This window comes from Octopus bimaculoides, chromosome 29, assembly GCF_046866305.1.
Source record: "Octopus bimaculoides isolate indiv1 chromosome 29, ASM4686630v1, whole genome shotgun sequence".
NCBI lineage: Eukaryota > Metazoa > Mollusca > Cephalopoda > Octopoda > Octopodidae > Octopus > Octopus bimaculoides.
The window spans coordinates 6,742,783-6,770,282 of record NC_142956.1 but is presented as its reverse complement, the minus strand read 5'-3'; the positions used below and the strand labels follow the sequence as shown (position 1 = coordinate 6,770,282).

The window sequence follows — 27,500 nt, the reverse complement described above, 5'->3', positions numbered from 1 at the left end:
TATATGTCTAAGTCTTATGAAGCCAAAGTAATAGTGTAGGAGCCATTATATATTTATAGCGCGACCAGCAAGCAGAATCGTTAGCACTACGGCTGTAATGCTTAGTTGAATGTCGACTTTCTTTACCTTCAACATTCAAATTTCACCGCCGAGTCGATAAGTACTAGTTGAGTAATAGGCTTGACAAATTCGACAATTCCTTCTCCACCAAAGTCTCAATCCTAAATATGTATTTCTTCCTAGCTCTCCTGTGTGACCCTTCTGTCCGGCATTCGACATGATAGATCGCTAGTCACTACACAGTCTTTATTTTGTCTCCTCGTTTCTTTATGTGTTCCTTTCTGCGGAAGAGCGAAGGCTCGAAATGTTAAAGCTTTTTCACTTTCCGAGCGTTAAACTAATACACCCGTTTGTTGTCTACATCACTTGCCTTCGTCTTTTGTTTTGTTGTGAATTCTCCCTACACACACACAAACACACACACACACACACACACACACACACACACACACACACACACACACACACACACACACACACACACATATATTGCTAGTTAATGATTATAGAATGCGTTTTGTTATCCGTTCTTGTGGTTTGTTAAATATTAAGAAAATTGTATCTTAGTATGAATCTATATCCCTTCATTATGGTGATAATAACTAACATATCGGCCTCAAATGAGCCAGCAAACTAAAGCTACTGTACTCCTATTGTTTTACTACTACTACTACTACTACTACTACTACTACTACTACTACTACTACTACTACTACTACTACTACTAATGCTGCTGGTGAAGGATAGATAGAAATACAGCTTCTTGCCCAGTCACCGTTATCTATATCCATATGTATTTTCTAGCATATATAATCCACACACCAGTGAATTCCTTGATATATATATATATATATATATATATATATATATATATATATATATATATATATATATATATATATATATATATATATATATATATACCATACACATGTTTTATTTGTTTTTCAGTGGTTTGTAATGAAAGCACAACATCAACAAACAATGGCACTTTCTATTGGCCAATGACAAAAGTAGGGACTAATGTGACGATCCCATGTCATGCAAATGTCGCAACGAGACACTGGTTCGTTTGTAATGTTTTATCTCTACTAAAATTTTGAAATTTGAAGTGACATCCTATTGTAAGAGAAAGTTACATTGTATCTTATAATAATTGTGCTTGGCATTACGTTGCTTAGCCCGTCGGTATCGCCATCACATGATTAGAGACAAAGGAGAAAATGAAGAAGACAGTAAAAGGACAGAAAGAAAAAAGGTAGAGAGATAAAAAGGGAGAGAAAGAAAAAGACGGAGACAGTAGCATTCATGACGTAATTATAACGATTTCATGTGATCAATTGAAGAGGAAGACAGAACAAAGGGGAGAAAGAAAAGAGGGCGAGAGAAAAATGGATAAGGCGAAGAGTGAGACATAAAGAGGTAGACAGAAAAAAGAGAGCAAAAGAGGATAAGGTGAAGAGTGAAACAGAAGGAGGGAGGAAGAAAAAGTGGTGGGAGAGAAGCATCCATGACGTGTGGTGGGGGAACGTAATACATTTTACGTGGTTACAAAAGTTAGTTGGAGGTAGAGGGGAATTAGAAATATAATGTCAGCAGAGTGGTGATGTTCTGATGGTGAGATTAAAGAAAGGCAGAGGGGGAGAGAAAATGGGATAGAAGGGGGAGAAAGAGATGAGGGAGAGATGATGATTACGGTGGCGGTATAGGCGGAGGCGGTGGTGAGTGAATAGTGAAATATGTATTTTTTACTTCAACTAAGTTCACCTGTCACCTGTCACTGAATGCATGCGCATAAGTGCATTAATGTGGCAGATATGTTATAATATGGAGATGTTTTTTTTTGTATATAGGAAAAATGGAAAAATAAGATTGAATATCTATTTTATGAGTTTTGTGTACTAAGTCTATAAATATATAAAACGTATATATAAACTGTATTAAGTAATCATCGTATACTACGTTCTTTCACTTGTCAATGAATAGCTGATGAATGATTATCTTTTGATAAAAAGAAGACACAACCTACGCTATCAGGTTCTTGTATTAAGCTTTCAGAATTAACCCAATAAGTTTACTATGAATTCCGTGAAATATTCACGAGGTTCCGCTTGTAGTAAATAAAACACTTAGAGAGACAAAGATGATAGAATTAATGTCAGTCACTTAAAATCCTTTAACACTGATATTTTACATTTTACACCATGACATTATTTTGCCGTGAAATAGCAACCAACATTTATTTTTTTGCTGATGTTAGACGAAAGTTTAAAGTATTTCTTGTAATTATTCCTGTAAGTGCCAGAATATGACAAAATAAATGTAGGGTAACAAGCATATATCTATACTCAACCAATAGCATTTATCACCAATTCTAATGATTTCAGAGTAATATCATTTATTCAATTTTATGATGTACTTTAGAGCAATACGATTTGTAACTATATGGTTACCATATGGCGGTGAGCGAGGAAAGCAGATCACCGTGGGACCTATCTCATAGTGGTTACTATTCTTTCATATCTCCCACGTTATTCCACATGCAAGCATCTAAGTTGTTATTGTTGAAGGGTGATTTTTATAAGTTTTAAGACAAAGGTGGAACTACTCCAGTTTGTGCCTGTAGAAGAAAATATACGTAAATCTCTTGCTAATGATGATGACAACAAACTATATATTATATTGATTTTATGGATAGGAATTTAGAATAAATGATCGATATTTGACGGAACACATCCCTGTATTTATCCTTGTTCCACTAGATTATGAGTTCAAATCACGATCGAGTCATTGTTTATCACACATTTCTCTAATAATGATGAAATGAAAATGCATAAACACGTTTGATAATATTTGATATTTATTTTTCAGCTCTACCAGAAATGTGGTACATCCCGAAATGCCCACAAATCAGTATGTGACATTACGAAAGTGTTCACTATTCTCTGGTGTCTGGCAAGAACCAGACATGTATCAATGTTACAATACAGAGAAGATCACTGAACAACTAAAGAACCTCACAAGCGTAGACATCGGTAAAGGTGAGTTTGGGGAAATACTCTTACTGTAGTATTAGTAGTAAAAGTGAAAACAGCAGCAATAGGTGGAGGAGGAACATATGTGAGTATATAGGAGGGATATATATGGCCCTGTGTTTAGGGCAGCTGACTCGCGGTCGTAGGATCGCGGTTTCGATTCCCAGACCGGGCGTTGTGAGTGTTTATTGAGCGAAAATACCTAAAGCTCCACGAGGCTCCGGCAGGGGATGATGGCGAACCCTGCTTTACTCTTTCACCACGATTTTCTCTCACTCTTTCTTCCTGTTTCTGTTATACCTGTATTCCGGGGGGGGGGGGCGTCAGCTTTGCCACACTCTGTGTCACGCTGAATTTTCCCGAGAACTACGTTGGGTGTACACGTGTCTGTGGAGTGCTCAGCCACTTGCACGTTAATTTCACGAGCAGGCTGTTCGGTTGATCGAATCATCTGGAGCCCTCGTCGTTGTAACTCACGGAGTGCCACTATATATATATGTGTGCGTGCCTGTGTGTGTGTGTGTGTGTGTGTGTGTGTAGGAGGGATATATATATATATATATATACACACACGCACACGTGTTTGCCTGTGAGTGTGTATATATCTATGGATGCATGTATGTATAGTCATGATTAAAATTATCTGTCAACGTACAATACATTTGTTCATCTCTTCCCACGGCATGGCACTAGAATCTCTTATAGAAACGAGCTGACAGAAATGATTACTTGGGAGTTTTGAGTTTATTATTAAATTAAGACTACTTTTCTTATTAATTTTCTGCAGAATCGGTCAGTAGATAAAGGAATATAAAGCAATTGAGATATCATTTGTACAAGCGTCTATTACGTTGTGTGGGTGGCTATAAAGAATTTAAAACTTCAATGACGCATTCCCCATTCCTGTGTAGCATTAAATTCAAGCGATTTACAATTCGCAGCTGTAGCACTGTAACATTAAAGAGATGCTCTTAAGCTTGCAGCCTTGTGATGCCTTCAGTTTCTCATAAGTCGTTGATGAAGACTGAACAGTCTTAATTCTTAGGACCGCGGCCCGTTTTCATTTAGGTTCAACATGTAATTGAACAATAGTCTCGTTCATATTAACAGATTGTTATGACGGCTGGTGTATCACAGCTCAGTGGTTGTCAATAACGTTATTTATAAGCATCCATCTCCACGAGTATGTCTTATTCAACTATAAAGGGCTTCCATAGCGTTGTGTACCTTCCCCATTGTTCCAGTTAACGTTACAGAACAAGAGACTAACGATATATAGCAATCAATATACAACTGATATACAACTAAACACATATAGCAATCTCTATATTATATGAATCCTGAGTTGTTAATTAACTTTCTTTAAATGTTATGCGACATTTTATTTGCATCTAATATTTCGTCTGAAAGCGACAGTTATTTGCCTTAAATTTCATGTTCAATTTTCCATTGCAGAAAATGTTGGGGAGATTTCAACAATACTCCTCAACATTTCACAGAAATCAGTTTATTTCAAAGAAGAAGATATTGACTTGGCTGTAAACATTCAGGAGAAAATGGTGCCATTGATATCGAATGTGTCCTCCAGTATAACAGTGAACAATATTCTTCCTAGTATCAATAATGTATTAAACGCACGAGAGGAAATTCTGGTTGAAGCAGAACAATCAAAGAGAAGTGGGAGCAGGTAAAATTCAAAACACATTTGATGTTAGTAGTAGTAACGGTAGTAGTAGTAGTAGTAGTAGCAGCAGCAGCAGCACCAGTAGTAGAAGAAGAGGAAGAAGAAGCTGTAGCATAAACGGATTTGTTAATATAATTAGTGTAATTACACCTGTATCTAATTACGTATTTGAAACACACTCTTAGTTGAGATTTATTTTCTTGATTTTCTCACAGAATGCTGGACATTATAGAAGCAATCCCAGAAAAGATTCCACTGGAAGATCAGCAACTCACAGTTTCTTATTCTAATCTTGGTATTGGTGCTATCAAAGTGGAGAAGGGCAGTTTCAATGGTGTTGTCTATAGTGTTTCATATGGAAATGATAAAGATGAAGCGAAGACAATGGTACAATACTTTCTCATGATTACTCTTTTATTAACCGTTAACCATAAATACTGAAATTGATAAAATACATTACAGTGAAAGATATATCTTTATTAGCATCTAAAGTAGCGATGGTATAAATCTTGGTGCAGTACAATCTATATACAAAATACAATATATATGCTGCGCAGATTAGCAATAAAGCTAAAATAATAATCGTGTCTACTTTAGGTACAAAGCTCGATGTTTTAGGGAAGTTGTCTAGTTGACTGCACCAACGCTAATTCTCTCTAGAATCTGAAATTAGAGTATAAAGACGGACGAAATACTGCTACGCATTTTCTCCGGCATGCTTACTGTTCTGTCAACTAACTGCTTTTAGAGCTAACATAACAATTGGAACTTATATATACACAATTGCCTGTCACTGTCTTTCTGATCATTTGATTCCTCTGAAAAATATAGCAGTACTTCGTCCCATGCAATGCCCTTGGGTACGCGAGAACAAGACAGAGATTAAGACAGAAAACAGAATACTACTGAATACATGAACAATTAGTTGGCCAACGTAGAAACTCCAGTTTTTGCTTCTGTATGCGATAAGGGCATTAGGTGATAATGGTATTTTTATTTTAGCTCTTCTATTAATTGTAATGGTATAGCAATGTAGTAATTGGGGACGAAGTAGAAGTTTCAGCAACAATAATAATAGCACTAGTAGTAATAATTCCTTTTATGAACAGTGGATATCAAAAGACACAATGTTATAAATAATTATATCGAAATATTGGATCGAAAATCCCGTTTGTATAGAAAATGTCGAAGGGTGCCTGATATAGGGGAATTCTGATATAATAATGTAACTTGAGTAAAGTGTTACCAATATTAGCGTGTTACCAAATAAATATACTATGTGGAAAGTCAATGGAAGAGCTGCATCTACGAGCCATTGAGTAAATACATAAGAAATCTACATTAGAACAAGCATCATAATTTGGTTGGGTTGCAATAAGAGTAAACAGTTGTTGTATGGAGGAGTCAAGGAAGGCCATTGGACTTACTATTATACAAATGCATAAAAGCGTACTGCGAAAAGGTAGTGTTGTGTGGATGCCCCAGACGATAAGTAGGCTAGTCTACTATGTATAGTGGACGGGATAGCCAGTCGTAGTAGTTTAGACGTCGAGTTCTGTTGAGTCGAGTCGTCGGAAGTGAGATTTCGGTAGTTGAGTAGAGGTAGGTCATCGGCGAATGTACGCCATCCGAGCGTGCGATATAACAGTGGCGACGAGGTTTCGAATAGTACCGAAATGGAAGAGTTATTGAAAGCAGTTGTCAAACGAGAAGTGCAGTGACATAAGCAACTACAGAAGTTAACTGAATTGTTACTGCAGTCGAGAAATACGACAGAATCATTTTCAGCGGACGGTGTTGCATATTCCATCGAAAAATTTCAATACAAACCGGTTGTTACTGCATATAACAGGCGATACGAAGAGATATTTCGAGAGGAATGCAAGGGATGGTCTATGAAAGGAAGGTGAGACTTTCTGCTAAAGCTTGCCCCTCCGGAACATGAAAGTTTTGTAACTTTATTTTGCCGAGAAAGCCTGTGGAATTGTGTTTTGATGAAATGATAAATATCTCGACTAATATTTTTAGCGAGGTAAGTTCATTCGGTGGGAATGTTTAAATTTAAAGAAAAACGAGTTCGACGATTCTGTAACATATGCCGGTGTGGTTAATAAAGCTTGCGAAAGGCTTAAGATGGAAGAATTGTGTTCAAGTGCTTAATATTCGTTAAAGGGCTGGTGGCAACGGAAGACGCGGAAATTAGAAAAAGAATATTATCAAAGTTGAATCAAGATGTGAAACTAACCTTGCAGAAAGTGGCTGAAGAATGCCAACAAATAGTAAACCTTCGAAATGATACAAGGGAAATAGAAAACAATAATAAGAATGTACAAACGTGCAAAGAAAGTACAGATATAAGAAAATATATAAATTCAAAACGGTGCTATGATTGCGGAGTCCGACATTTGAGGAAAGATTACCCCTTTAAAGATAAAAATTTGTTTTAAGTGTGGTAAAATTGGACATATACATACAAAATGCTGGTCGAAGAAAATTGCAAAACCGAAGTAAGTCTACTCAACAAAAGTAAATTGTACCATACAAAATCGAAACTTTGTGTTGGTAGAAATAAATGGTTTTCAGACCAAAATGCAATTAGATATCGGTTCAGACGTATCGATAATAAATACGGCAACATGTTCTCTATGTAACATGCCACCGCCATATCATCCTGGGTCAAATATATTGTCGATACATTTAAGAGGGCTTTACAGAAAGCGAACAACGAAGTAATAGAGGACCTTGCAGTTCAACAGTTTTTGAGGGTGTAACAAGTGACACCGAATCCCAATACACCGTCTGGAAAGTCCCCTGCGGAATTAATATTCGCTAGGAAGATTAGATCAGTGTTTCATACATTGTTGCCGAGTAAAAAGAGAAAATATCGGACAAGTATTCTTTTATTCTTTTATATATTTCAGCGCCTTGAAGTTGCGGCCATGCTGGGGTACCATCAGTTCTTTTTTTAAACAGCGCAGGAGCGCCTATGGTCGCACAGATTTAAAACACCTACATAGATATATGCTAAAACGAAGTAACCACATAACTAAGCTCCAAACGTCTTGCAAATTGTTCACAAAGATATATAAAAACGGTAAAGGAATGTGAGAGGACGGAGTGATTGCTAAACAGATTGGGAAAGTGTTATTTTTGGTAAAAGGTCACTACTACGAATATAAGAGACATATAAATCAACTAAAATCTTAAGGTTTACTGAGGAAACGGTCACAAGAAACGAAGTTCCAGTGGAAGTCATTTATTATACATTTAATGTACCAACGCTTAAACAAATCGTGCAAACAACACGGGCGGAGTTGAATTCTGAAAAAGGGCAGATGTTATGTGAGAATCCTGAATACTCCCATGTGACTAACCGATTACAATAAATAAGAACTCAGCGAACAGTAAGCCGGTAGTTGACGATGTTACTCCGAAATTACTGGTTACCGAGTTAGTTCGATGTATGTCCGTTTAACAATCGGTTATGGAACAGTGAACGCTGAGTATTGTACCTACGTTCGAGTAGCACGCATTAGGTTCTGTGTTAAGATATATCTCTGCGATAGTTTATTTTTAGATAACCACAACCAACTATTTATTTGTGAAATTACATTTCACACCAGACCTGCATACCTACGTCATAACATCGTCCATGGAACATTTTCTATCCAACACAATATATCGAACCCAATATTTATGTGCTTCAAAGACCACTATTCCAAACAATGATTTCACATTCGAAAGTTTATGAATTTTTATGACTACATCATTCACATGTAATGGTATATTTTTGGTTTATCAATTTCATTTTTTTTCTTTCATATTCTTCCATCAGATATATTACAACTTAAATCCAGACCTACAAGTAAAAGGCATGGTAGACTACATTTCATTACCAAAGAGTTTGATAAAACATCAGAAAACCGAAGATCAATCTGCCGTTTCAAGGATTTCGTTTTTCTTCTTGAAGGATGATATGCTATATAGGGTATGGAACCAAAATAGAAATCTGTCTTTCACCAGTCGACGAAATGTCTCAAATCGTTGTTGTTTTTATGATTCTAATACTAAAACAATACAGCTACAAATGACTATGTGTATGTACATATGTATATATGCATATATATGCGTGTGTGTACCCATTTATGATGAATAAACCAACTAAAAACGACCGTTGTCTTGAGTTTTGTCTCGGCGAAACATCTAAGAAACTCGGTGTTAAAAATGGAATCATAAGACACCGGTGTTTTGGTCTGATTTAGTCTCCACAGACATTCTAAGTACATACAGAATCATTGTCCTAATATGCAGAACACACACACACACACACATGTATATATATATATATATAATACCTACACATACGCGCACACTCACACACATACACACGCATAAACACATACGCACGCGCACACGCACACACGCACACACGCACACACATATTATTTTAATATTCTTCCTTTGAGGAAGGAGCTGGTCTGTCACAAAGTTACGTTGGTAGGTTGATAACAGAAACAAATTAATATTTTTTTTTTGTTTTAGAAGAAATTGTATCATCTTTTACTGCTCCGCTTACAAATTTGTAAGCGGATTAGTAACATACGAATTAGCTGATTGGATACTCATTATTCGTTTTCCGTAAGCGAGTCAAGAACGTTCTACGATTCACTCTGGATCTCGACAACAGTGTTAAAACGGCACCCTTTGAGCTACGGTTTCATCTTGAGGAGAAGGTGGCTGTTCGCAGGTGCTGAATCTGGCGAACTGGGCGGGGGGGGGGGGGTGTAGAAGCAATGCCATGTTGAATTTAGCAAGTAACTCAAAAGTGGGGAGAGCTCGATGACAGGGTGCATTGTCGTTGAGGGGAATCCACTTCTTTCCCGCTCCACAGATCTGAACTCTTCCAAACGTTTCAAAACGTCGAAGCAGAACTCTCCATAGACGGTCAGACCTTGGGAGATGAATTCTCGATGTAATACCACATGCAATTTAATTAATGACTTCTCTACCACATGCAATTTAACTAATGACTTCTCTTTACAGCTAACACAAAACCCCAATACCAAAGCCGATAAAACAATTAACAGCAGTATTATTGCTGCAAAAATTCCTAACATTAAAATAACCAGCCTCGATGAACCAGTCACCATATCATTCAATTTAATAGATCAGGTAATAGCCATTAATTGTTTATCACAGTTGTTGTTTTGTTGTTAGTGTTTCATTCCAATACGACATTTCATTCCTCCCGAAAGAAACATGGCACTAGTTGCAGTAGTAGTAGTAGTAGCAGCCTCAACAGCAGTAATTGTAGTTGTTATTGTGTTTGTTGCTGGTGTAGTAGCTGTTACTGTGTTCAGTTAGAACATGTATGTTTCTAATGTAAACATTGTGTGATGATGGAAGTATTCTTTCTTCATTCCAAGATATGCTTCAAGACACTTGTGCTGTATTTTCCGATCACCACTATAATGTTTTAATACATCTCTCTATTGACTTCATTGATTGTGTCCGTGTATTTTCAGCGTCAATTAATTTAGGATTTCATAAGGTAACTGTTGTTGCTGTTTACCTTCATACCCTCCCTGACCCAGTTAACCTATCATGAAACACATCCCAACCATTAACGTCTTTAACATCGTTAAATATTTCTGAAACTACACCATCCGATGTCTTCTATTTTTCAGAATGCCACAACCCAACCCACTCCACAGTGTGTTTATTGGGATGAATCACCTGAACACGATCCCCATTGGTCAACCAAAGGCTGTAGTTTATCTAAGCATGTACCTGGAGAGAAAGCAATTTGTTCCTGTAACCATCTTACAAGTTTTGCCCTATTAATGGTTGGTAAGATTATGACGACTTGTTAATTACCTGTAATTAAGTGCTTATGTCTATGCATTAATAATGTCAACACCCACTAAACTTTCTGTTGGTGGATTTTTTGGTAAATATGTAAGGTTAATAGTAAATAAGTGGGGGTAAAATATTGCAAAAAGTCGTTATTGTGCTTCTTACTCTGACAGTTGTTTATTAGTCCAAACTTAGGAATGTGTCCTTTAAATTTGCCAAGCTACCATCATCAACAAAATACATGAAAATGCCTTCAACATTGATTTGAAGGGGATTGTGAGAGACAGTCATCAGTCCTGGCTTTAAATGTTGTTGTGTTGAAGCGATCTGAATGGTAGCCTAGATGATAAAGACATATTTAAGATAAAATTAGCCTCCGCAGCACAATAAATATGTTTGCAGCATAGATGTTAAATCGCTCTCCTCACGATTCTCTTACAAGATCTCTTCTGTCATTTATGAGATTGTTTCTGCTGATGTTTTTTTTTGTTTTTTTTTTACATCCATAATGCGCATGTATCTTCTATTTGTCATAAACATAAAATATACATCTACCTACGGCACATATTTTGGCCTGCAGGATATTCTGAGTTAACTCAAATTGTTAGTTCACTCCAAACCAGTTCTACTCTCACCCGACGTCACAAGAACCGAGATTAAACAGTCAGGTCACATGTCGTTGCTTCTATCATTGTCATTTTTATCAGGAACATTACTCAATCAATTCACTTATTTTTGCTATTATTTTCATTCGTGTAATTTTTGTTACAAAGTAATTTCAATTTCACATTTTTCCTGTATCTATATATTCATTCATCACATAACATATTTCGGGTCATCTATTGACCCAATATGAGACGAACAGCCTTCATATATATTTTGTCACGACTCACAATCTATAGTATCCATGGTCAAAATATATCTGAAGTAGACACGTCCTCTTACTTGTTGAAGGATGCAACTCTACGTATAAGAAACTGATCATACAGCATCAGGCTCTGATAGCGGAAAAATGATCTTAAGTTGCCTTGTGTTAAAGGAATGAGAACGAAATAACACCGGTCTATCTCAGTCGAGAGATGGTTTATGTGAAGTAGCTTCAATTAGCTGAACTGATAAAATATTCACCTTCAATGAATTTGAAGTCAAGATCTATGAGAAGTACATATCATACTTCTACTTCTACAACTCATATATATATATATATATATATATATATATATATATATATATATATATATATATATATATATATATATAATAGATTCTGTGAAACTGTTTCTCATCCAACATGCAATGTAAAACAGTCCACTCATATATTGTCTCTAATGCAGTTTACTCTAGTCCTCACCTTCTACATCAGCATTTTATCTACTCATAATTTACATGATTATTGACCGACACAGGAAGGAATGGGAGGCGGAGTTAATGCGTTATTGTTTGCTTCCGTTTCAGAATCTGAACACTGATCCCCCAACATCTCTATTATCTTACATTGGCTGCGCAATATCATTTGTCTGTCTCATTCTTACAGCAATAATTCATGTTTGTTCCAAGTAAGAATTTCAGTTTCTATTTTCTTTCATTAACGGTTTAAATGCAGAAAGGCAACATCCACCATTTAGTGGGGTTCTCGAAGATTGGTAAGATCGATGTGGTTGACGACTTCAGGAAAAAGTATGGATGAGAGAATTTCAGAATGTTGTCCCTTTTACGAGCGATTAATTAAAGAAATATTTCAGATCAGGCTTTGTGACCCACAATAAGGATGACAAAAAGGAAAGAGAAGAATTAGGGAACGATATCCTTTCTGTTTAGCTTGTAACGCCAGAAAGGTATTGACCAATATAGTAGTTACAATGGCGAATCGATCTTTACTATTACTGCAATATCGGTCTCTGTTTTATACGATGTGTTAGTGAGCAAGTTGTTGTTCTGTGTTGGTGAGTTAACATTTACCGTTCAGCCAGATGAATTTGCTTTGTGTGGGATTGAGAATATATAGTCGTGCTAGTCGTGCTACTTCAGGCTAATGACGAGCAAAGACTGAGAAACATGTCCCTGAATGCAGGCTAGGCTGGGTGGAGGAGTTTTTCTCTCCCTCTCGCAAAGATAAGGACACAGGAAATGTGTCAAGGCTTAATAGGAAGCGGTCCAGCTTCCTAGAGAAAAAAAAGCAGTAGTATATTCCCTTATTGGGACTGTCATGTTAAGTTGGCAGTATACAACTACTTTATATATATATATATATATATATATATATATATATGCGTACGTGTGAGCTGTATATATATATATATATATATATGTATGTATATGTGTGTGTACGTGTGTGTATGCGTGTGTGTGTGTGTTTCTGTGTGGGCTATGTGTAGCAGCAACACCCACGCATAGATGTGACCAGTATTTCAGTGTGGTACTTACTTGAGAATTGTAGAATGTCAGAATTTGTTTAAAGGTGATCGGTATTTTCTTATCCTAAACGAGAATCGAAGTCTGACAGTGTTTGGAATGGACTATACATACATACATACATACATACATATATGCTTATATACTACATATATATATATATATATATATATATATATATATATATATATATATATATATATATATATATATATATGCCTGTCTATCTATCTATCTACTTATACATCTTCCATTGTCTTCTTCTCTCTTCTTCCTTCTTCTACCATCCCTAAAAACCCTTTCAAAACAATACAGTAAGTAGTAAACGAGCTTCTAACTTTTTTTATATTGACACACCTTAAAAAGACCATTTCAATACAATGGCCCTTCTCTCTCTCTTTTACCCCATCCATCTCTCTATCTGTCTGACTATCAGTCTATCTCTCTATCTCTCTATCTGCCTGGCTATCTATCTATCTACTTATACATCTTCCATTGTCTCCAAAGCCTCACCCCAAAAAAACAAAATAATGTTCTGTTATAAACAAAACCCCCCAAAAACCTGTTTTTATATAAATAAGCAAGATCTCTGTAATTTGACAGATTTATATTTGACAAGTTCGAAAGACGAACGAAAGGGCTAATATATGTATAAAATAAATGAAAGAAGTTATTCCAAAATTCTGACGACTTTTTTTTCAATATATATATATATATATATACATATATATATGTATATATATATATATATATATATATATATATATATATATATATATATATATATATATATATATATATATATATATATATATATATATATATATATATATATATATGTATATATATATATATATATATATGTATATATATATATATATATATATATATATATATATATATATATATATATATATATATATATATATATATATATACATTCATACATACACACACACATATATAAAATCATGCACACACATCACATTGCATCATATATTTAATAATATATACAAAGAGCAAGAAGACTAATAAGAGCGTCTTTTATCTAGAATTGAGCCACCACTCTATCACTATTCTTACTAAAAGACTCGGAAAGACCCCCCTGCCAGACCATGATATGGTACTTTGTAACGTCATCCTCTATCATTAAATCAATCACTTCAGCATTTAAATTTAATTTGTCAAAATATTTTCGTCGCTTTGAGACCGCGACCCGTTCACTGACAAGATTGTGCTGTAGATATATATATATATATATATATATATATATATATATATATATATATATATATATATATATATATATATATATATATATATATTTAACGGTATTTTAGAATGTCTATTGCAGTTAAACATTAGAATCTAGAGAGAGTAATATTTCATCTGGACAATGCAAAATCCCACACTGCAAAGATCACATCAGAGGAGATCGAAGAATTTGGTTGGGAGAACAATTGCACATCGACATTATTCCTCACACCTTGTTTCTTCAGATTACCATTCGTTCGGCAGTTTACAAACGGTTTAACTCGAAACAATAGTTCTATTCGAAACCCAAAATGTTTTTCACGACTGGGATTAAAAACGTTACGTGTACATGGAAAGCTGTCATAGAAGATGCTGGAAACTATATTGACGATTAAATTCAATTAAAATGGGATATTCGATCTTTTGTTTTCCTTTCCGTAAATCCGGACTTAACATACATACATACATACATCCATACACACACATATACACACATCGATTTATGTTTGTATGCATGTATCAATTTATATCTTTTATCTTTTACTTGTTGTAGTTATTAGATTGCGAACATATTGGAGCAACGCCTTAAAATATTTTAGTAGAACGAATCGGCCCCAGTATTTATTTATTTCTTGTAGCCCTGTTTCTTATTCTATATGACTCATTTGCCGAACGGCTAAGTCAATGGAACTTTTGTACAACACCGGTTGAGAAGCGATGGCTAGAAACACAGAGAGAAAGACACCCATATATATATATATATATATATATATATATATATATATATATATATATATATCTCAAACCACATGCACACTCCACACACATCCCACACACCACACACACACACACACAAACACATAGATATATATGATAGATGTCCACCTGTGACTGAGGAAGACCATAACTTACCATTCTGCATGCAAAATGCCAATGCCTTGCATAAATTTTATTGCACCAGCAGTCCGTTTCACCTGAGTTCACATCTGCGGCACTCATACTCGCCACGGCATCCTCCAATTCAATCAGGCATCGGATAGTCACCTTACCGGCAATGACATAACCTCAAATTTTAGGTCCAATAAGGCTTGCACAGAACCGCATAGGCCCTCTCAGAGATCGACCAAGAGCCACTATAAATCGCAAGTTCAGATAAATGGGAGCACTATGATCGCAAGCTTAAGCAAGAGATCCCAATAATCTTCAAAGTCATTCCCTGTATATCTGGTTTTCTATCGGAGAGATCTTGTTTTAAAGACAAGCTTTAACAGAAGCTAAGGGGTGCCTCAACTCCCAGTGGTCTTCCAGGACCCAGGACACCAACCTGGACTTTCAGGGAGCCGTGCTATTGCTAGATATTCGTTGTACATACATTAGGTTCTTTCGTCCTTTCGACAGGTCTTTTTTTAGTGCTGCTAGGTGTTTAGCAATCCTCTTCACCAGTAAGCCTTGGGGTTGCCGGTTCAGTTACCCGACCAACAGCGCAATAGGTTTTACTGGTTTCCATGTTACTAGTGGCCCTAATGGGAGACCACACACACACACACACACACACACACACACACACACACACACACACACACACACACACACACACACACACTCACACATGAATTTGTGTTTATTATTGAATTAGCTTCTAAGAAGACGTTCTATATGCAAATTCGGCAGGAAAGATTTCCTTAAATATTTAGTAGTAGATGGTTTATAAACTGCATCTCCGATTAGAGTTAGAGACGCCACGCATTCATGAATGAATCTCCAACATAGAACTATAATTAATGCAGCTGCTCTTTTCTTTTTTGTCGGTAGAAAAACATTGTTCATAACGACAAGATAGTAACAACGGTCTATTGAATGCAGTATTAACTGAGAAAAAAACAACATATTGTTGATATCATTGCTGTTAATGCACCAACAACGTATATATGTGTTTGTGTCCATTCAATTCTACGTTTAACGTATCATCACATGTTCCCTGACTTAAAGGAATTACTATCATAACCATCGAAACATATCCTGTGTGTGCAAGAGGCAATAAGCATAGTGTTTTATATCTCATTCAAATCATCATACACATAATTTACACCACAACCACACAGAAATTATGTAAATACATACACACACACACACACACACACACACACACATAGATACATATATATATATATATATATATATATATATATATATATATATATATACATATATATATATATAAATATATATATATATATATATATATATATATATATATATATATATATATATATAGACAGACAGACAGATAGATAGATAGATAGATAGATAGATAGATAGATGTAACAGTGTTTATATTCAAATAATCATGATATAACTGTTGTAGTCATTATTTATGTACTGAGTTTTTTTTTTGTTTTTACCTGTACTTTATTGAATGAAATATTTTCTTTCCTTTTCCCATTATTTCAGATATCTAAGGATATTAATGGCTTCAAAGATTTTAGTAAACTTGTGCATTTCTTTGGCCATCACTAATTTAATCTTCCTTGTTGGGACGCAACAATATGGCTCAAAAATAGCAGTTGTTTGTAAGGTAAGTGAAAACACATTTTAACCAGTACGAATTTTGTTTTACATGAAACACTACGAACGAGTTCATATAGATTTCACCCAGTAATAGCCCAGGCTGCATCTGTATTCAAATTCTTCCAACGTTACGGAATACATATAATGTTGTCATATTTCGTCCTTGCATTTTTTCATTTGACCAATGCTTTATTTTCAGATGACAACATTCTTATGGTAAAACCTCGAGATAATGAGAAAATAAATTTTTATTCGTCAAGCTATATTTTGTATAAAAATTTCGATAAATTCTCCTCGCATATATATTAAACATCTGACCCACCCAAATTGACTATGTTAGCTTTCTATTCAACATTATTTTAATTTTATTGTATTGGGTCATCCCATCAGAAATTCCGAGCCGGAATCTACAACCTAGAAGACGAGCCTCGTCCTGGAACATATGTAGAGCTCGACGAGGATGTCCTGCTAACTTTGGTGGAACAAACTTCCATTGTGTCGGTTGAAGAAATAGCAGAGAATCTTGGATTTGGTCATTCAACCAGTCATTCAGGTCAGTGCGTGAAGAAAACGACCATTTTTGGTTTCTAGACGAAAGGCGTTTTTCCATCAGGATAATGCTCGGCCACATACAGTGAGAATGACATTCGAAAGGCTGGAGCAGTTTGAATGGGAGACGATGTTTCAGCCAGACAGGGCTTCACATGATTATCATTTATTCTGCGATCTTCAAAATCATTTGGACGGAAAAAATATGAAGTTTGCAGACAATATCAGAACAGTACTGGACGTGTACTTTTCGTGACGGACAAACGAATTTTGGAAGACGAGCCTTGCAGGTCTACTAGAGATATGAAAGAGCATTGTAGAAAAGGAAAGAGGGCATATTTTAGATTAAAAGAAGAACTATATCTTAATTTTGAAAAGTAAAAGAAGTATAAAAATCTATTATTTATGGGATGACCCAATGTCTGATTAAGCCCTTTCTATCTACTAAAGCAACAAATATTAATTATTTCAGGCGTTTTATATTTTGATACAAGACCTGCAACTTTTAGGGAGAATTGTTTTGTTGATACCATCAACCCCTATACTCTACTAGTAGTTGTAGAAAACTTGAATTTATCGACCTGAAGTGATGCAAGGCAAAATTGACTGATCTCTCCAGAGTTCATCTGAGCCTCTCATCATTCTGGGTTCGAGGAATTAAAGTAGCAGACGTGTATTGGGGTCTTTTATATCAACTAATCCTGTTTCTAAAAATTACCGGTTTTGTGTTGAAATTGGAAAGAATTATTATTATTATTATTATTATTATTATTATTATTATTATTATTATTATTATTATTATTATTATTATTATTATTATTCCTTCGTAACACAAGGACCTCAGATAAATAATACTTTCCCAATAAAACTGCTTTTTGCAAGACATCAGTCTTGGGATTTCCAGTTTCCTTAAAAAGTATTGATGGAATTGAGCCCAATGCTCCTATCGCCACTGGTAGCACTTTTACATTACCCTCTCGCATTCCATACAGTTTTGCCATTTCCTCTTTCAATTCGGAGTACTTGGTAATTTTTCAACCTCTTTACTCACAACATTCATGTCATTTGGTATGGCTACATCAATGATCTGACAGTATTTGTTTCTCATATTCAATATTACAATATTCGGCCGACGGTGTTCGATTACACGATCCGTCTGAAAACCATAGTCCCAGAGTATCGTTACTTTTCTATCCTCCTACATAACTTTACTTGGTACATGCTCATACCAGTTATCTGTTACTTCATATTGGTATTTACGGCATAAGAGCCAATACAGATACATGCACACTTTATCGTGACGGCGCTTGTATTTGTTTCTGCAAATCTCTCACACCCACTTACCAAGTCGGTCACATTTTCCACACTCTTTCCAGAGAGTCTGCATTTCTGCGTGTCAGAAGTTTTATAGATGTTATACTTCACTGAATTGGTAGCGAAAGCCTGGTCTTGTACAGCAATGATCAGGCTTCCGGTAGTATGCCTCAAATTACTTTACTGAACCCATGCCCACGATGTTGTATTATCCTTAACGTCTTGCGTATTCCTTTCCAACTGTCCGTGCATTATCATTTCAATAAATTCTTGCTTTCTCTTCTCCTCTTCTCTTTGGTAAAACTCTTCCTTGCTCATCATTTCATCTGCATTTACACCCATATCTTTCGCGGCATATTGCAGCAGATCTTAATCATTATTCATCAAATACTCGGAAACCTTCTCCTTTCCCTCCTTATACAATGGTCTATACTAATTAGTGCTATGCCACCATTCTTTCTTTTCATATACAGTCTGTTTACTTGGCTTTAGGTTGTAGCGCCCCATGCAGCGTCATCAACTTTCCCGTCGTTCTATCACAGTTGATATTTCCTCTTTAGTCCATTTCAGGATGGACGCATTATATCTGACCACCCCAACTGCGCTAATCAAATGTTTGACATTCAGGTTGGATTTCCACTCTAGCTTCATCTTTTTTGATACGCCGCGCTGACCTTGACTTTCATTTCTCTGTGTCGAATGTCATCCAGCTCTAAAATCCCTAAATATCTATAGCCACTACCGTCGGGTTCACCCATGATCTCTCCTGATGATAACTGAAATCCTCTACAGGCTGCTTTCTTCCATTATTTCGTATTAAGTACTGAGCATTTGGTAAGCCCAAAGTCCATATCGATGTCCCAACCACTTTTCTGAAGTGTTTTAGTTAAGGTATCTATCTGTTTTTCAGATTTCATAAACAATTTCAGGTCATCCATAAACAGAAGAAGGTTCAATGATGGGCCTTTCTTCATACATCGGTAAACTATCTTAACTATTCTAATTACAAATTACAAATAGTAACGGAGAAAACGATTCACCATGGAAGAAACGCCTTTTAATAAATATCAATTTCTCCAAGTAATGCATTTACTCTAGTACAATTTGGATTTCCACTCTTTCATGCTCTGCATCAGAACATTTGCGATGTTGTCAGCAACAACAAACATCTGCAGGCATTCCACGATCCAATGATCCACGTATGAGGCATCATATGATATGCCTTCTTAAAGTCAATCCAAGCTATAGACATGTTTGTGTCAGAAAAGTATGTCTTTGCCGCACATATTCTAATGAGTATCTTCCAGATTATGTTTAGGCATTCTATGGGACGCTAGTTTCCCACAATATTCCCCTTTCTTCTATCTTTCATTATAAGTGTTGTCGTCCCAGACACCATCCAGCGAAGACTGTACCTTTCTGGACAAGCTCATTCAATTGGGCTGCTAGTCTTTCACATGTGCCTTGTGGCATCCCTTCGGCCAAAAGCCATAAGTCATATCAGTTAGGCACTTTATCCAGTTATACTTTCACATCACCCATGCTTGTAATTCTGTCTTGATAGTTCCCATCCACATTGCATCCCTTTTATGCATCACATTGTTTCCCCATCTTGCGCTCCAGAACTTCTGGCTTGATATGCACTAGGAGCTACATTTTCCCTATTATCTCCTTCTTACTTTCGGAAGAATTGCTTCGGGTTATTTTTGAACGATCTATTCAGCTCGAATTGCTTATTTCTGTTCACAGATCATCTGATCCTCTGTTTTTTTCCATGATCCTGTTTTTTAAATGCTCTATTACTGTATCAATCCCGTCCTTCTGTATTTTATATTTTTTCTCTAATTTTTCTCTGTCGGTCGTTTACCCATTTCCCTAGTTTCCTCTCAAGCATCGGTCAATTTTTCGTAGATCTTGCTGTGCCCGCATTATGTCACTTTCAATGTGTCGTCTCCACAATGGTTCTTTTGTTGCACAATTTTTTGTTCTCTTAAGTTGTAATTTCTCCTCAACAAGTAGCGCAACAGCCCGGAGAAGATACCTTGTTTGTGTTATGTCCTCGATCCGGATGTATGGTATGGCAGTATTTATCTTTAGTGTTACTTTATTTATCACAGTCCTATCTACCCTTCTCTTGTGGTTATTTTTTTCTTTTAGAGCATTCATCAAGCTGGTGAGTCGCCTTTGAATTTCAAGCCATTGATTATCTAGTTGGTCCATTTCCTTTGCATGTCCACCCACCAAAGTATCAGGGGTCACTGTATAACATCCCTGTTCCTCATACTTAACAGCTCATCGTCATTTCTCTGTTCTTGCTCTCTTCTCTTCTCTCTGCTTTCAACTCCTACCTCTCTATTTTCAACAAAGACCATCCTTTGTAGCCCATCGGCAGGGTCTCTAAAACTCTCATTAATCCGAGGTATTTCTACGCTAGTTACGTAACACTTCCTCTTAATCATTCTCCCTTCGTTCATTTATTATTATTATTATCATTCAGTAGTTTTATTTTTATAACGTACTTTCACTTCACTACCGAGCGCAGCTCTGTGCGCCTTGGGTATGTGCTGTGGTTTGCTGTGGTGCTCTTATGTTTACTGTATTGAAAGTGTTTTGCGTAGAATGTGTGCAGTACCCAGTAGTGCAATTTTCTGTATGTTATATATATTTGTAAGTCCTGGTGTTTTTGTTATGTATTTGTGTGAATATTTTTTTATTATACCTAAGGCACCTACTACGATAGGAATTGTTTCTGTTTTTAGATTCCACATTCGAGTTATCTCTATTTCCAGGTCTTTGTATTTTGAAAGTTTTTCCATTTCTTTTAGAGAAACGTTGTCATCTGCTGGTATTGAAACATCAATTAGAAGGCATTTTTTTCCTTCATGATCTTTGACAACTATATCTGGTCTATTTGCCTTAATTTCTCTATCTGTGTGTATTGGCATATCCCAGAGTATGGTTGCTTTCTCGTTTTCTGTGACCTTTTCTGGCGTGTGTTTATACCATCTTTTTTCTGTTGCTATTCCATAATGTTGGCATTATTATTATTATTATTATTATTATTATTATTATTATTATTATTATTATTATTATTATTATTATTAATGTTATTATTATTATTATTATTATTATTATTATTATTATTATTATTATTATTATTATTATTATTATTATTATTATTATTATTATTATTGTTATTATTATTATTATTATTATTATTATTATTATTATTATTATTATTGTTCAGTAGTTTTATTTTTATAACCTGCTTTCCCTTCACTACCGAGTGCAGCACTGTGTGCCTTGGGTATGTGCTGTGGTTTGCTGTGGTGCTCTTATGGTTACTGTATTGAAAGTGTTTTGCATAGGATGTGTGCAGTGCCCAGTAGTGCAATTTTCTGTATATTATATATATTTGCAAGTCCTAGTGGTTTTGTTATGTATTTGCCTGAATATTTTTTTTTATTATACCTAAGGCACCTACTATGATAGGAATTGTTTCTGTTTTTCGATTCCACATTCGAGTTACCTCTATTTCCAGGTCTTTGTATTTTGAAAGTTTCCCCATTTCTTTTAGGGAAACGTTGTCATCTGCTGGTATTGATACATCAATTAGAAAGCATTCTTTTCCTTCATGATCTTTGACAACTATATCTGGTCTATTGGCCTTAATTTCTCTATCTGTGTGTTTTGGCATATCCCAGAGTATGGTTGCTTTCTCGTTTTCTGTGACCTTTACTGGTGTGTGTTTATACCATCTTTTTTCTGTTGTTATTCCATAGTGTTGGCATAGCTTCCAGTGTATATAGGTCCCAGGTCTGTCGTGTCTGTGAATATATTCCTTCTTAGCCAGGACTGGGCAGCCAGAGATAATATGATTTATTGTTTGTTGTCCATCGCCACATATTCTACAGTTACTTGTTATGTTTCCTTTCATTATATGTTTTTGGTAATTTCTGGTGGGGAGGCATTATTATTATTATTATTATTATTATTATTATTATTATTATTATTATTATTATTATTATTATTATTATTACACATTGATAATGTTGTCGATTGGCAAAGGCACCAAACAAAATTCATTTCTGTATTGAATTACATCTCTTTATGTTTTGTGTTGAAATTTCTATTTTAATTTTTATACTTCTGGGTTCAATAATATAACATATCCACCAAGGACAGATGCCTACTTAACTATATATTTGAGTTTATGTATGTGAATGTTGGAAATCATTATTCTTATTGTTGCTGTTATTGTTATTGTAGGCAGTGGCTGCTCTGTTACACTACTTCCTTCTGACATCTCTCATGTGGATGGCTGTGGAAGCATTTCACGTTTGTCTAGCTGCTGTTATTGTATTTAAAACATATCAGTCACATTTTGTCCTGAAGAGTTCAATCTTTGCCTGGGGTAAGTAGCTGAAACGAGATGTAATATTTATATATACAGATTACACGTAAATTATAAAGAAACATATTCTCAGGTTGATCATTAGGGCAACATAAGATTACTTTCATTTTACCGCAAAAAAATTCAGTTTTATCTCATCTCTAGAAAAAGCTAAGAGTTATTCATTTTGTACTTCACCTGACGCAACAATTAATTTGGCCGGAACTTGCAGCAATTTTTAATTTTTGTTTCCCAGTGAAACATATCGTTGATAGAATCGAAGACATACACTAGTTGTAATTTCTAGAAGCCAAATGAGTAATTAGTAGAACTTGACTAGAGTACCTGAACATAAATATGGATATCTTTTCAAGCAGACATTTTTCTCAAATAAAACATGGTCAACTAAATCGATTTAAATGTCATATATTTATGATTTTAAATATTGACTAATATCTACATATGTTTCTTCCTTTCTGTAAATGTCCTTGTCAGGTCTTCCAGCTGTCGTTGTCATAATTACTTTGGCAATTAACTACACAAACAATTACATCAGGATTGAACATACACAAGTGTAAGTATTTATGTTTTATTCATCAAATTGTCTTTGCTCTCCACAACTAATAGCTTGCTAGATTTATTTATGATTTGAATAACGAAGAATGGTGGATAAACTACCATCAAGCTAAAGCAAGATTTTCATTGATGATAGGGATAACATATACTAAAATGCATACACAGACACACGCACATACACATAGATAATACCTACACACACGTATATTTATATATACATATGTGTGTGTGTGTGTGTGTGTGTATGTGTGTGTGTGTGTGTTATTTCTTTACTACCCACAAGGGGCTACACACAGAGGGGACAAACAAGGACAGACAAACGGATTAAGTCGATTATACCGACCCCATTGCGTAACTGGTACTTATTTGATCGACCCCGAAAGGATGAAAGGCAAAGTCGACCTCGGCGGAATTTGAACTCAGAACGTAGCGGCAGACGAAATACCGCTAAGCATTTCGCCCGGCGTGCTAACGTTTCTGCCAGTTCGTGAGCGAGGAAGACCATTGCTAGAACTTCAGGAACATTGTGTTGTCTAGGACTAACTTATATTTTGCATTTGCGGTTCCGGTGGTGGCTAATGAGCCCTGCTCTTGACAAGCATATATTACAGACCAAGCTTTCCCCATTCACTACACAGCGGTGCACTTTCGAGCAACACGCGTAATTTCTTCATGCAGAATATGTGCTTTCTCAAAAGTGTCGACCCTTCCTTATTCTGCTTCCTCCATCTTTGGCGATGAGAGTAATTGCTCTCCCAGTCAGTCTCCTGCATATCACAGGCCTTTAATGAGAACTTCACACAGTCCTTAAATCGCAGGTTCAGTTACTGCCGGGGTTTCTTTTCATTCACAAGTTCCCCATCTATTTATGAATCCTGATATCCTTCATTCTAATAGGATGCCCAGTCCAACGTAACTGGTAATTGTGCACCATCACCATTCAAGACATCATTTGTGATCAGGACCTGTGTGTCTGGAGTTTTTAAGGTCGAACCAACATTCAAAATGCGTCTGAGACATCACTGATGAAAGCGTTCAAGGATCATTACATGCTATCTTGGTTGAAGGAACAATTGTGGAAGTGGTAGACAATTCATCTACCTGGGCAGCACACTCGGCCGTTCTTGCTCTCTGGATGAGGAAATATCCTTCAGGCTGCAGAGAGCAACTGACTTCTTCCGGTCTCTTCATTCTCGTGTCTGGTCCCAGCATGGCATCACAAAGCAAAGAATATTGCTGTGTACCGTGCATGTGTACTGACACACACATACTCAAAGACACACACAAATATACATATATACATGCATATGCATACATATGTATATATATATATATATATATATATATATATATATATATATATATATATATATTAAGAATTTAAGGATTGGAGAAAACGCATGTTATAATTGCATACTTTATTCCTACATATGTTTCAAAGGATTACAACCTGTGTGATCCATAGGGATCTTTGATATTAAAATTGTAACCAATATTAACAACAAAAACAATGCCAAATTTATCCAATTTGACATTTCTAATTTCTATCCCTCAATTAACCCCATTATTTTAAATACAGCACTTTGGTTTGCTCACAAGAAGGCGGGTATGCCTAGAGACGAGTTTAAAGTCATTAAAGCAGCTAGAAATTCCATAATTAAGTTTAATAAAAAACTATGGATACGTAAGTACACACCAGAAGGATTCGACGTTCCGATGGGAAGTTCCGATTCAGCTCAAATTGCTGACTTAATATGCACATTCATTCTATACGAATTAGAAGACCAATTCCCAAATGTTAAGGGTGGTCTATACAGAGACGACTGTCTATTATACTTAGAGAACACCACAAATCAAAAAATACAAAAAGTTAAAAATAAATTAGCTAGGTGTTTTAGCAGAATGGGCTTTGGTATAGTATTTGAAGATGAAACATCTATAGCTAACTTCTAGGACGTCACTTTAGATCTACACATTAAAACATTTTTCCCGTATCATAAACCCTCCACTAACCTAAAATATATCAGTAAATCCAGCAATCATCCAAACTCAGTAACGAGAAATTTGGTCAAAAATATTTCTCTTAGACTATCCAATCTTTCTACGAACGAATGCATTTTCAATAAGGAGGCTGAATTTTACAACTTAGCTTTATCAAAAGCAGGTTACAGAGAAAAGGTTAATTATATAGATTCTAATTATGAAACCGATATGAGTAATAACAAAACTAATAATAATATTCTTAATATCAATAATTATAATGATAAAGCTTTTAATTTAAATAATAACAATAAATACGAAGATAACTACAACCATAAATTACCTAACGATAGCAACAAGATTAACATCCTTTCACGAAATAAGGGAAATAAAAGTCAAATAAAACCTTGTCCCAATGATAACAATAAACGAAGACTATTTATAAACAATACCGGAAAACATTCTAAACCAGAACCTAATAAATATGTCTGGGTAGTTCTTCCTTACAGTAAAAATGTAAAAACAAAATTGTTATCCCAGTTCCAAAACGCTATAAATAAGAACTTTCCTAAACACTCTCATTACTCCCAAGTCATAAATACACACAAGGTTAGATTCGGTTTCTCTAACATGAAGAACATTTCGCAGATAATATCTGCACACAATATGAGGCTTTTGCATCCACTAGAGAGTTCAAACAGTAATAACATTGAACCAAACGTTATTAGCCCTTACCAAAATAACAATAATAACAATAATAATAATAATATAGGGAACAATATTAATAACACGACACATAATAGTAATAGTCATAACAACAAAATCATTATTTCAGAAGTCAATTCCAAAAGAATTAGTTTTTTAAGTGAAAATGTGAGACTCAGAAACACTATCTACCAATGTCAAGTTAGTACTCCCAAAAATACTTACTTTTACGTAGGTTCTTCCTCTACACCTTTATCCACTAGAATTTCTAACCATTTTTCATCCTTTAGAGATAGAAGCAAACGTAATACCACGAGCCTTAGCAAACTAATTTGGGATCTTAAAGATAATAACATTAAATTTAAACTAGACTGGCTTATTCTTTCTATTTCTAAGCCATATGAAAAGGGTGGAAAATTATGTGATTTATGCGTAACAGAATTTCTTTTTATTTTATTTTCAAAGAATTGTCTGGTTAATAATTTCATTGAACATTCTTACAAATGCAAACATTGGCAAAAACATACATAATCTGCATTCAAATAACAATAAAGGTTTTTATAAAACGCTATCATATTTGCCTGTAATAAGTAAATACTTAAAATAGTTCTAATAAAACATTAGTTTTTCCCTCAAAGGTTAGAAGATTAAAATTACTTACGATTCTAATTATTTATCTATACTTTCGTAATTTATTAACCTTAATTAGAGTATATTTTAAATCTTGATAAACCATTGTAACAACCATAACATACTAAATTTATGTACGTATGAACATACCGGTATGGGTGTTTTTTTATATATACGCGTGTATCTGTGAGAGATAATGTGTATATATATATATATATATATGTGTGTGTGTGTGTGGGTGTGTGTGTGTGTGTGTGTGTGTGTGTGTGTGTGTGTGTCTGTGTATACATATTTAGGGTTTTGTATAAAATAGAGATGTTTTAACTGATTTTTCTGTGTACATATACGCATTATCATTTATATTTTCACTCTTACCCTTGTTTTGACTCTTATCAATATTTTTTTTTTAAATATATAAATATGCATTTACGCATGATTTTTTGGTTGTATGGACATTTTTGTGTAAAAATGTATTTATTAAAAC

At 35.1% G+C, this 27,500-nt stretch overlaps 1 protein-coding gene across 1 annotated transcript in view; it reads left to right on the top strand.

Annotated features, from left to right (window-relative positions):
- Positions 1-27,500, top strand: part of LOC106873888 (uncharacterized) — a 173,194-nt gene that overhangs the window by 135,117 nt on the left and 10,577 nt on the right. Inside the window, exons 62-72 of the mRNA XM_089345360.1 lie at positions 1,012-1,126; positions 2,932-3,101; positions 4,551-4,782; positions 4,995-5,166; positions 8,615-8,767; positions 9,823-9,951; positions 10,467-10,625; positions 12,091-12,191; positions 16,753-16,876; positions 23,002-23,146; positions 23,621-23,699. Coding sequence (XP_089201486.1) covers positions 1,012-1,126; positions 2,932-3,101; positions 4,551-4,782; positions 4,995-5,166; positions 8,615-8,767; positions 9,823-9,951; positions 10,467-10,625; positions 12,091-12,191; positions 16,753-16,876; positions 23,002-23,146; positions 23,621-23,699 — 1,579 coding nt within the window. The remainder of the gene's footprint in view (positions 1-1,011; positions 1,127-2,931; positions 3,102-4,550; positions 4,783-4,994; positions 5,167-8,614; positions 8,768-9,822; positions 9,952-10,466; positions 10,626-12,090; positions 12,192-16,752; positions 16,877-23,001; positions 23,147-23,620; positions 23,700-27,500) is intronic.